Source organism: Nycticebus coucang, chromosome 17, assembly GCF_027406575.1.
Source record: "Nycticebus coucang isolate mNycCou1 chromosome 17, mNycCou1.pri, whole genome shotgun sequence".
Taxonomy (NCBI): Eukaryota; Metazoa; Chordata; class Mammalia; order Primates; family Lorisidae; genus Nycticebus; species Nycticebus coucang.
Genome location: NC_069796.1, coordinates 78,587,953 through 78,600,417, shown reverse-complemented (window position 1 = coordinate 78,600,417; position 12,465 = coordinate 78,587,953). Strand labels below are relative to the sequence as shown.

The 12,465-nt window shown below is 46.9% G+C and overlaps 1 protein-coding gene across 1 annotated transcript; it reads right to left on the bottom strand.

The window, feature by feature from the left end:
- Positions 1–2,198: 2,198 nt before the first annotated feature.
- MSX2 (msh homeobox 2) lies at positions 2,199–7,237 on the bottom strand. Its single transcript, XM_053566633.1, has 2 exons — positions 6,745–7,237; positions 2,199–2,914 (listed from the first exon to the last, which is right to left on the bottom strand). The coding sequence occupies exons 1-2, from the start codon at positions 7,121–7,123 to the stop codon at positions 2,490–2,492; spliced, it is 804 nt and encodes a 267-aa protein (XP_053422608.1). The 5' UTR covers positions 7,124–7,237; the 3' UTR covers positions 2,199–2,489.
- Positions 7,238–12,465: the final 5,228 nt, after the last annotated feature.

Below are 12,465 nucleotides of genomic sequence, written 5' to 3'. Positions count from 1 at the left end.
AGTTGGGGCTGGAGCCGAAGAGGCCCAACCGGCTGGCAGAGAAGCATATTTGGATAGCTTTGGGTCCCACGACCAAGCAGGAAGAAATCGGCCTTCAACTTACGTAGACCCCTTGGCTTGGGTCACATTCTGTGCTAAAGTTGTGAAACCTCTTGTACAGGGTGCCCGAACCCTGGCAGCCCCCGACCCACAGGCAAATGAAGTTTCTGGCGCTCACCTCCAAAGTGCGTGCAGGCACAGTGGAAACGCGGGAGGGAGGAAGCACCGATCCAACGACGCCAGGTGCCGGTGCGCTGGCGCTTGGGCAGCAAGTTCTTTGCTTCCCTTCTGCCTCTGTTCCCAGGGTCCCTGGGGCTTCCCATCCGAAAACAGACCTCAAGGAGGTAACATCAGGAGCCACTGAGGAATTATTTGTGAAACAGAAATCTGAGTTTTAGATTTTCTCCGCCTCCCCACCCAGCGCTATTTTAGTGGTGATGCCCCCAAATGCAAGACTGACCACCGTCTGTATCCAGTTTCCACCGAGATAGAGAGAGGATGGGGAGCAAAGAGGATTTTCCCTTTCAAACATAAAATGTTTGTTTCAGGGTCCATCTCCTCCGAAGGGTGTAGGAATGATGAACGGATTGCGATTTGACATATTCCAGAAACAACGGCAAGCGTACACATCCCCTCCAAAATCCCCACCCAGCAGTGTCATTTAGGTACCATCTCCCTTTGCAGGGTGCTAAGGTCCCTTCCCCCGCACCTTCAAGTTTGCTGTTTTGGTAGCTGGGAGATTTCATGTTCAAGATCTTCCCTTGATCATCTACAAACTACTTAGATTCTGGCCAATCTCTCTGCCTCACTTGTAAACTCATCTTTCACTATAGTTTTACCGAAAAACTGTTAACAGTAATTCTACCTCTTTTCCATGAGTAACACAAGCTATCAGAGGGAACATTGCAAAGTATTTCAGTATTATTTCAATTGACTCCTTGCCACCACCACCAACCCGCTCCTCAACAAAGCTTGATCTAGCTACAACTCTTGATTTACATTTAAGTAATAAAAAAATAAGAAGAAAAACCAGACACCCTCCCCTAATCTGGGTGGCATTTTGGACCTATGTCCAGCTAAGAGAGCAACTCTAAAAATAATTGTGAGTTTGAACAAACTTTACTGCAATAAAACAAATGTTTAATTTAATTCAGAATGAGATAAGAAATAACTCTTCAATAAAATATATAAAATTGTACAAGGCACCCTTTCAAAGGGATAAAAGTATACTGCAGGAAGGGGAGAGATGGATAGGAAGTGAAATACCAGGGAGCTAAATGGGATGTTTGACAACACCATGTTTAGCAAGTCATGGTGTTACCCTCTGCCCCCAACATGTTAAAAAGTACAAATTTTTCTAATAAGTTTAGCACATACAATAGGTACACATACAGAGAAAGCATTTTTTTTTTCTTTCTGGATCTATTAATTGTTCAAGAATATTTAGCACATAGGTAATAGTTACAAGATACTCTTTTTTAAGCAGAAAATTACTACACATACCCCCAACCACCTCAGCCATGTGTAAGGATGCACATACCTAGTATTTCACAGAAACCATCAATTCCTCCCAACCGCTTTAACTTTTCACCCTCCAATTATCTGAAATGAAGTTAACAGCCTTGAGAAGAATTAGGAAGTTTTCCCATTTTTACCTTGCCCCAGGCATTCTCAGGATTCTTCTCATCCCCATTACTGATTTTAGCAGGGAAAAAAAAAAAAAAAAGGTAAAAGTTCAACAATGTGGGGGAGGGATGAATAAGGCCAAATTTGGTAGTATCTAGTAACATTTCTTTTACTGAAAACAATGCCTGTGGCTCAAAGGAGTAGGGCGCTGGCCCCATATGCTGGAGATGATGGGTTCAAACCCAGCCCCTGGCCAAAACCTGCAAAAAAAAAAAAAAAAAATAGAAAACAATGCAAAAGTTTGATGTGTCCCCTTCACTTGAAGAATGTCTCCACATCTAATACTTTCTATATTGAAAGTATTAATAGTGTCTAATACTTATCAAAATTGCCAAAGTTTAACAAATTTTACAATTTGTCTCCCCCTTTAAGAAAATATTATGGACTTAAACAGAGATGATATATAGAAAAAAGTATATATAGATATATAAATTTCATTTTTCAAAATAATTTGAATTTTTACATTTGCTGTATAAAAATGTATTATATTTTATTACATATATTTATATATAAAACCCATCAGAGCCAATCTTTGTGAAAGGAGTTGGGGACATCTGGATGATTACACCAAGCAAACAGGGCTCAGTGCCTCCACCTAAAGCACAAATTTCAACTATGTTGTGTGGCCCTGTCCACCTAGCCGCTTAGGGCAATGTACGCAGGGTTTGCAGAGCAGGAGTACTGGCTTGTGCTGCCTTCTTGGAGAGGGAGAGGGAACCCTTTGAAACAAACATCCATCATGGAGTCTATGAAACTGGTCTTCCTTAGGACAGGTGGTACATGCCATATCCAACTGGCGTGGCATAGAGTCCGACGGGCGGGATGGGAAGCACAGGTCTATGGAAAGGGTAGGATGCTCCGTATATGGATGCTGCTTGCAGGGGCGAGCTGATGGGGAAAGGGAGACTGAAGCCCGAGGGCAGCATTGGTTTCGCAGCCATTTTCAGCTTCTCCAGTTCCGCCTCCTGCAGTCTTTTTGCCTTGGCCCGTCGATTCTGAAACCAGATTTTGACCTGGGTCTCTGTGAGGTTCAGAGAGCTGGAGAACTCTGCGCGCTCTGCAATGGAGAGGTACTGTTTCTGGCGGAACTTGCGCTCCAGAGCAAGGAGCTGGGACGTGGTAAAGGGTGTACGTGGCTTCCGATTGGTCTTGTGTTTTCTCAGGGTGCAGGTAGTAGGGCTCATATGTCCTAGAGAACAGAGAGGGAAACAGATTAGCAAAAGGAGTATCCTCTCCAGGTTGGTCCATAGGCCTTCCTTCTCAACTGAAATCACTTAGCTTAAAAAAAGGGAGGGGGTGTTACTTATATGTATACATATAATGACACACGGATATAGCTTTATCTTTCAAAAAAAAAAAAAAAAGCACCAGTCAAAACCATATGTGTTTGGGGGAAGGCAGGAATGGGAAAGGATCCTATTTAAACAAATAAGTTGCTTTATGTTTAAAGATGTTGTCTTTTCACAAAAAGTGGGGAATCTAATGATGTAACAGAACTTTTGATATGAAAAACAACATTAGAGATAGCAGAGCATAAGTCACAAGTTAAGGGAGTCAAGTGTTCTCTGAGAAAAATAAAGCTGTCTTTCCTGAGCTGAATTTCTCTTGTCTCTGAAATGGGAGGCTGGGGTTAGGATTATCCTCACCATCCTGGGATGCTGAAATAATCACAGAGGAGAAGGAAAATGAAGAGTCTTAGCAATTTGGATAGCTGTTTCCCTTGGTCCCCTCTCTGAACTAGAAAAAACTGGATTGTGTCAGAATATTTATGAAGGATAATCATGCAGATAAGGTCTGTAGTAAATTAATACCATCTTTGGACTTGGGGGCAGTCCCATGCAGTAAACAACCACACAGCTGTCATTCTATCCAGTCTACAGATTATAAAACCCGAACATCATTTTAAAGATCTGTATGTGGGATAAGTTTCTTGGCCGGGTGCTTCTGTAACATAAACTTTACTAAGACGAAGGGAAAAATTAGCTCCCCCATAAATGTAAATGTCAGGAGGAATTATGCTGCCTCTGAACTGAGAGCACGTGATGTGATGACATTTTAGTCATCTCTTCTACCATTCCATGGTTTAGGGTGAATGTGTAAATGATTAGTTTGTCAACAGAATTTAGAAGTGGAGAATAACAAGCAAAATAAAGGAACACCAACAGCCTCCAGACTCCATATTTAAAATGGATTCACTTATAGCAAATCATAGGACAGGGCATCCTCCTGGTTCCATCTGCCGCATCAACTAACTTGTTTTCCTCCAGGGTGGGGGGAGGAGGGTAGAGCTGTGGCGACTGAATGCTAAACAATTAGTTTTCTGCACTTGGCTTTTATGAGCTATGCTAATTTTCCAAATGTAGCCACAGCATTAACTCCAATGCACTCATCCATCGGAGAATGTCATATTTCTTGTTTAGTTACTTTGGTGGCCCAAGAAAGAGTTTACACTGCATACTTCAGGGTGACACAGCACAAGTCCCAACTGAGCCTCCATTTCTAGCAGGAGATGGCTTTGTCCTGGTGTCACATTATGAACCATCACTTCACTTACTGAAAAATAAAGAGGTAGCAGGTTCTGTAATCAATCAAATAAAAGAAATCTGGGAGAGAGCTGGGTAAGAAATGACCCTAAAAATCTATGCTTTTGCATGTGCTAATTCTTAAGTAAGCCAGACAGATAAAACGTCTACTTCTTAATTTACAACTTAACAACACTGGTGGAGACCCCGGTGCATTCTCACCCTTTCCAAACTTGACCTGGCTCCTTGTAGGACCCAGGTGTAACTGTTCAGATACTAAGCTTCTAATGTATACATACACTGGCTGCTGACTCTACTTGGAAGTTTGAAGCAAGTCTGTGCCTGGGCAGGGTAACTCCAGCTGCTCCTTCAAGGTTGTATTTGAATTATGAATTCCAGGCACCAAGGATCACATGTGTCTCAAAGCCATGAAGCTAGGAGGCTTCCTCCCAGGGCACCACTCCCCAATCTCTCTAACAACTCCCTCCCCCCATTTTAAACCAGCCAGAGGAAGGATGCGATTATACAAAGCAAAATAGCATTTATCCTACTTCCTCCAAATAACAAGACCAGCCCCAGGGTCCTTACTGCAGCGCTCCCTGGAGTCACTGCTCCAAACACAGGGCTCCCCCCACCACCACCTCTAGGCCTAAAGCACAAGCAACCTTTTCTTTATGTTTTAAAATGAAACCTTTTCTAAGATCCTATAGTTCTTTTCAAGGAATGGTCACATGCAGGGCCCAAGGTTACCTTATCAAGAGCAGGGAAGCTAGAGTGCAGGGCAGGTTTACAGGGCTAGTGGTAAACTCCTCCCAGACCTCCAGGTCTAAGGATGTGGGATTTCTGACTTCTGGACACTACTCCATTAAGGCCTATATCATTGGTATCCCACTGGGCACTGCCCCAGGCCTAGGAATCTACAAAGACTCTATACTTGTCAAATAAATTAAGTTTCTACATGTTTCTGAGTTTCCTTTCTCACAGTCAGTGATGGGTAAGCAATGTGATCTCCCACCTCAGTAGGGTCTCCAGTACCAAATTTTAAAATTGCCCAGACCTGGTAGGTAATCATGGTATGTTTCTGAGCTTTTTTTTTTTTTTTTAGATCAAGCCCAAACTGCCAGTTCCTCTGAACTCTGGAACATTTTCATCTGTTAACAAGAGGGGGCTCCTGCCCTAACAGGCGAACAGATAATATGGTGAAAAGTGCTGTAAAGCACTGCAAAAACTAGAGTTTGAATTCTCTGAGTCCTTAAACTTTTGGACCTTAGAGTCTTTCAGAGTTTGTAATAGGGCGGAGAGAGACAGCCACAGGGGATACTGACGCCTGGGTGTATGGCCTGGTTTTGTTCACACAATATTGTGCATCTTGAGTTTTGACAGCTGAATGGTGGACATGGAGAAAGGGTCAGGGGAGATGAGGGAGACTGGGTAGAGAAATCTTAAAGGCCAAGAGAGAAAAGTAAAAGGACCTGGGCCCCAGAAAAAAGATGCCTGAAGGAGAAGAGAAATCAAGGCCTCACTTGTGAGGTGCAAGTGTGGACTTCAGTGTTTCCCAAGAGAGAAAGAAAAGGTGGCCTAAAGGTACCAAACAGAGGAGAACAGGGCTTGGAACCAATTCTCTGGTTGTTGGTGACCTGGGACAAGCAAGCGCAGTCCTCAACATTTACATCTGGAAAAGACAGTGGCCACAGGTCCCAGCCTTTGCCCACACTTGGGGACTCTAGCGAGGATCTGGATCTGATGAACTAATGAATAGGACTTTTAAACTCTCAAGCCCTGGTGAAATACTGTTAGTTATTTCTATAAGCCCAGCAGAGCCCTGAGAGCGTCTGGCCCCAGCCCGCTCCCGGCGAAACTCAGAACTTCGCCAAAAAGGTGCTGGCGGAGAGAACCACGGGGAGACATCTCCCGGCGTGGGTCTGGGTGCCACGCTCACTTCGTAGGATCCGGCTTGTACGCCCGCGGAACCCGCGAAAGAAGGTGAATTCTACTCAATGTCTGGCTAAGGCCAGTTAATTCATCTTTAAAGTGGGGGTGCACCTCGCAGGAATTTGAGTTTTGAAAGGAGGCAAGGCGCCCGCCTTGAGTCTGGCACCCAGGCCAAGGCTCACTGAATGTGGATCCCTCCTCGCTGCTCCCTAGACAGAGACCCCGGTGGATCGTGAGGCAAGAAGCTAAGCGGTCGGAGCGCAGGACTGAGAGCTGTAGGAACAGACAACTGAATGGTGACCCGGGTAAACACAGCTGGGGTTCGCACTGGTATTGAACACTTCGTAGAGCGAGGGATCTCGGACACGCACAGCGCGGACGTTACCCAAAGGGAGTCTTGGATGCGGACGACCCGCTGAACTCCGAGCATCCAGGGGTCACAAATTGCTAGGCTTGCTTTCCCGGGCGTACAGCGCAAGCAGAAAGGCTCTCGGTACCCGCAGCCAGGAATACCCGCCCCCAGCTTCCTCCAGTATCCCTTGTCCCAGCCCCGGCGCGCACTCACTTGGCGGCGGTGAATATCTGCCGGGTTCCTGCATCCACGCCGCTCCATCTTCTGAATTTTCCGACTTAACTGAAGCGGTCTCGAAGGGCTTGACCAGCGGCCCGGGGCTGTGCGCTTCCCGGGCGCCGTGTCCGGGGAGCAGCAGTGGCCGCAGGGTGGCCGCGGCCGAGGCGCTTTCGGCCGGCAGCGGGGACGCCTCCTTGGGCTGCTTCTTGTCCGACATGAGCGCCTCCACGCTGAAGGGTAGGCTAGAGACCTTGACGCGACGCTCCTCCGCGGCCCCCTCCGCGCCCCCAGGCCCGGGGCCCGGCCCAGCCACCATCGCCGGGCCCTCCTCATCGGATGAAAACAGGTCATTGCCTTGGGACGGAGAAGCCATGACTTCTCTGCCCTACGTAGCTCCCGGCGCGCGACTCCGCTGGCAACCCAGCTGCGGCGACTCCAACTTTTTGGGGGGGAGAACGGGAGGGGCGCGCTGGGAGCAGAGCCTTTCCTCCAAGGGGAAGTGGGAGACTCGGCTCAGCCAATCCGCTCCGGGTATGGCGCTGACGCCAAAGTCGCTCGTCTCCAATTGGCTCCTCCAGAAGAGGCTGAGGCTTTTTTTTTTTTTTTTTTCCTGTTTGAAATAAATTAGGAGTTAATTACAGGAGCAGTCAGCAGAGTTGTTATTAGGCGATCCCTCAAGGGTTATAATCACGCCGAAACTGAAAAGCCCAAGACGTAATTAAGGTCGATTATTTAAAGAGGAAGCTCTCCGAATCCCATTTCTTTTTCTTTTGACCCCTCTTTATAAAAGGTACCCCACGCACATCCCAATATCCCACCCAGCCAGAATACGTTTTAAAATCTGCAAATGGCATTGCAGAAACATTTTTGAAGCTCTACTATGCGCCAAATTTGAGCTTACATAACAAATGTAGGAGTCCGCACTGAAAAACATGGGCTAGCATCCCCGGTTAAAGGAAATAATAAGTACGTGGCGCTTGGACGACTACCCTGCCAGCAGCAATCGCTTAACAGCATTCTGTTATAACTCGTTCCCCGTCTCAAAAAAGGGGGGCGGGAGTAAGCCTCAGAATGGTTACTTGCTGCTCTCCCCCAAACTGTTTGGAGAATTTAAACCAATTGTCACCATCCTTTCCTCTTGAAAACAAAGCCTTCCCACTTTTGCAAATTTCAAATCTGTATGATTTCTTTTCCCTTGAAATGCCTTTCTGGGCGAGATTCGGATCCCATCTTTTTCTTAAGACAGTTCAAATGTGTGTTCCTGAATTTGTTTCAACCTGTGTTTGTCATGTGTGTTTGGATGCCAGAGTTTGCCTTGGAGGGGGATGAAGAGGGAGGAAAAGTCGCAGACAGATAACATCTAGTTACTCTCTCACTTTGCAAATCTCAGAAATACCGGATTCCATGTTTGCATACCCCAGGCCTGCAGTACATTTAGGGGAAGCACATTTTTATTCATTGCCCCTAGTTTTTTTAAGAAGCATAAATATCCCCACCTCACTCCAAATTATACCCTCAGTAATTATGTTCTTAAGCCTCTGAGATGGTTGTCTCAGTCCGGGAAAGGAGAGAGCGAGATTCCAGTCGCAGAGGCCTCCATCTCTCCGCAGATCCACAAGACGCTGGGCCTTCTCTAGGAAGGTCGCTTCAAATAAACTCTGCAGGCTTCAGCTGTTTTTTTCCTACATTGGGCGATTATCTGGAGAGGGATGAGATAAATGGGAAGTTGCCCAGCTCAGGACCTCCTCGCCTACAGCAGATGCTTGCTAAACATTCCCTAGAGCAGGCGTCCTCAAACTGCGGCCCGCGGGCCACATGAAGCAGTGTGGATTGTATTTGTTCCCGTTTTATTTTTTCCTTCAAAATAAAGTATGTGCAGTGTGCATAGGAATTTGTTCATAGTTGTTGTTTTTTTTAAACTATAGTCGGACCCTCCAACGGTCTGAGGGACAGTGAATTGGCCCCCTGTTTAAAAAGTTTCCTAGAGCATTGGAAGGAAGGGACATTGTTTTTAATTATTTAAATAACCAAAGCTTGGAGGCCCCCCTCCGACACACAGTTCAAGAGTATTAGAAACTTGACCCCTAGACCTATAGATCTTTAAACTCTTTCCAGAGAACCTCTCTGGTAGACTACATTTCCTATAGCACAATCCTTTGCCTGGAGTGAAACTGCACTGGCACCAGAGAACCAGAAAAAGTATTATCTGAATCTCAGAGGATAAAAAACGGGTCAGCACTGGCCAGTTAATTCAGTTTGATTAGAAGTGGTCCTGAAAAAGTAAAAAAGTAAATATATCCTAAACACAGTCTTCTAAAACCTCTGGATCTCCCACCCCAAGAAACCTGTACTTTAAAAAAAAAAAAAAAAACCTGGAAGCTCAGAGAAAGTTAAAAAAAAAAAAAAACTATGGAAGCTATCTGAAAGATGTATGCATTTTCCCCTTGAGTCATACCTGGTGATAGTTGACGTGATATGCATCTCAAATACAATACAGGTAAATCCAGATTAAGTTCTGTGCCTTCTAGATGTACAAGGCAAGGTGCAGGCTATATATTTTGGAAGCAACTCTGAAATTCGTTTACCCCTCAGCTGCCAAAGTGTACAAAAGGGTTCAACTTTCAGTTGGGCTGGTCTCAGCCAATGTTTTATAATTGTTCCTGAAAACTCATTGTTAATATTTGTCATCTACGGGGCACACAGGATCATTCCTGGGAAAATAAAAACAAAAATCAATACAGTGGAGCTATTTTATTTTAATGAGCTTCTCTGGGAGAAGTAAAAAAAAAAAACAGGTTTCCCTTACTACTCTGGGATCCTGAAATCCAGGGAAAGAAAATTATGAAAGTAGAAATAGGAAAATTGTAGAGATAAAAGGGAAAAAATAACTAACGTTCAAAGTCAGAGTGCCAAGCTCTGACCATGAATAGGAAAGATGCCCAGGGAGGCAATCAACCTCCTCCCCATGTCCTCTGCCAGCTCCCTCCCTAGAACTCTAAAGGAGTGGAGACAATTGGGGAAAGGGTCTTACTTCTGCAGGGAAAAGGCTAGACTCTCAACACAACTCTATCCCTTTATAGGAAGTCCTGTATGTGCATTTGCTGATACCTGGGTGGTTGGCGTTTTCAGGACGTTTCATTCACCTTTTTCTGACAGCATGACCTTGGGCACTGTACGTAGTTGCCTCTACTAGCCAATTTTTTTTAATCTCTTATATGAGAGATAATAATCCACACCAGCGATGGCTCTTGTGGTAATTAAATTCAACAGGCTATATAAAGTAACTGGAAGGAGTAAGGACTCAGTTTTTAAAAAAACTATTTTTGTATGTCAGAAGCAATAACAATTGCTTCTTTCTGCCAGGTATCCAAAAATGAGATACATCGCCCGCTTTCACGGAGCTCACGATAGATTCTTTGTAAAATGTCTGAGGCTGAGAATTTATCTCGGCCTGAAAAAGCGTCCTGATTTGGGTACATAGTCCCTTACTGAAGATTGGCTTTGACACGTAGTTCCCAGGGATGTTTAAGTAGTTTCCTTATTTGCTAGAAGAAAAGTGGGGCTTTCAAGGAGAACTCAGCCACCACGGTGCTTTAGTACCCGAACCTGTTCGGGATCCCTTTTATTTTTTCCAACTCATCGCTGCGGGCGGAGATTATTTTCCCCATTTTACAGATGAAAAGCCCAAGGCTAGGAGCAGCTAGGTACGCTGCCCAAAGGTCATGCAGGTAGAAAGTGGAAAGAGCCGAGAAGCACGCCGCGAGGCCGAGGGCTCCGCGGGCGAGTCCTCAGTCTCCCGTCCTCGCGCGTTGCCCGGGGCACATTACGCGGACCAGGCGCCTGCGTGGAGCAGCCACGTAGGTGCGCCACGAGTCCGGGCGAGAAAACCTTCCCTGCAAACTGTGGAGCGCAGTTCCACGCAGACCCCAGTGTCTGTAACCCCGAAGACTGATCGCTGGATCCCGGCGGCTAGGAGGAGGCGGGGGCGGGGCGGAGAAGGGGGCTGTAGACGGGCCTGGGCTGCGGGCAGGCGCCAGGCGCGGGGAGATGAAAGGCGGGCTCCGGGGGAAGGGGCTGCGCCGGGTGACCGGCTCCAGCCGCGCCGGGCGCCCCGCCCCCGCTGCCCGGGGCTGAGGCGGCTGCCCGAGCCGGAGCCGCGTTAATTGCTCTCGGCCCCGGCACTCAGCCTGCGCGGAGCCGGGACAACCTCGCTCCAGGAGGAATGACAATTCGCCCTAATGGGACAACCTCGCTCCCAGAGGAGTGACAATTCCTCCTAATGGGCGCTCGTTTGCGGCCTATTCTACCGAACTCCGGTATCTGAACCGGGCAGACTCGCGGGCGCCAACATCCGCCAGGAATTCCACAACACAGCTCGTACCTCTACCCCCAACCCAGAGCCACTCGCTGTGTGACCTCGGGCAAAAGACTGCTCCTCTCTGACTCATTTTTCTTACCTGTGGGGTGATGGGATGGGGAAGACCAGACCTCATAGCCCCTGGTATACAGAGAGAGATCCCTTCCCGAGTTACACAGCCCGGGAAGTGGGGTAGACAGGTGTTCAGGGTCACAGCCGAGGTTCTTTGGGGTCAATGCTTTGCTTGTTTAGTTCTGAACGCTCAAGCTGGTTTTCTCCAGTTCCCCAACTACTGAGGTCCGACTGGAGATGGTGGGGGAGGGCTGGAGAGGAGGTGGCTTTGCCAAAGTGTGATGCAGGTTACTGAGGGTCTCCTGAAGCCTGAGCTTTGGATGGCACCCCATTTCACAGATAAGGAAGAGCAGAGAAGAGACTGGCCTGAGATCAGGTGCCCCTGAGCCTAATTTGACACTGTACCCCTGGAAGAAGCCCACCACCCACACGTGGAGGTTAAGACTGGAGTGGTGACAGCTGCTGCTTGTTTCTGAAGGTCTCCAGCTTGGAGGGGGAACGGCAGGTTCTCAGAGACTTCCAGTTTTTCCTTGCCACAACAGTGTCAGGATGCATGGGGGAAGAGCTGTGGGTTCCTGTGTTCTGTAGTTTTGTGTACAAATCCAGGCCCCCCCTTCTTACCATGCACCATCATCACCTGGCTCAATCTAGGTTCCCCTTTTCAGAAAATGGGCATACTAATGCCCAGCCCACAGGATTGCCTGCTGGTGAGGACTAGGTGGGAGAACTTACCAAAAACAAGTAGCGCAGACTGTGGCTGTAGCAGGTGCTGACACAAAAGAGCGCTCTGCCTCAAATCTCATAGATCTATGCTGGCTTTAACTAGGGTAGGACCACTAATTTCCTGTGGAACTCTGGATAAATCACTTCACCTTTATGTCCTCATTTGCCGTATGGGAGTAAGTATTCAGTAAATGCTGGATGTTATTCTCGTGTTAAATCATTATTGATATTATTTGCTACTTCCCTTTCCAATAGATCTTTCTGGCAGCAGATGTATCTGAGGTCCAGTGATTGAATGTTGGATGATTTGAGGCATGAAAATGTAGCTTTTTTGAGCCTTGATTGTTTTTCCTCCTCTGTAAAATGGGAATAAGTACCCACCACTTGAGAAGGAAGCAGATTGCCACCTGTCCAGTGAGAAGTAGGGTTAAGGGAAGAAGAATCAATTTAGACAAACAGCAGGGAATATCTCCTGTCTCCTTGCCCCGGGCACAGCTTGCTGGCATCTCCCCAGCTTTGCCTGCACTGGAGGAAAGTTCCCACGAGCAGGGCCTAGGCTCTGA

What these genes read in the sequence shown, in the direction of transcription:
- MSX2 (XM_053566633.1), bottom strand. Translation starts at nt 7,123, where the DNA reads ATGGCTTCTCCGTCCCAAGGCAATGACCTGTTTTCATCCGATGAGGAG. An exon ending in CAGATATTCACCGCCGCCAA is followed by an intron (nt 2,915 to 6,744) that starts GTGAGTGCGCGC and finishes TCTGTTCTCTAG; the next exon opens with GACATATGAGCCCTACTACC.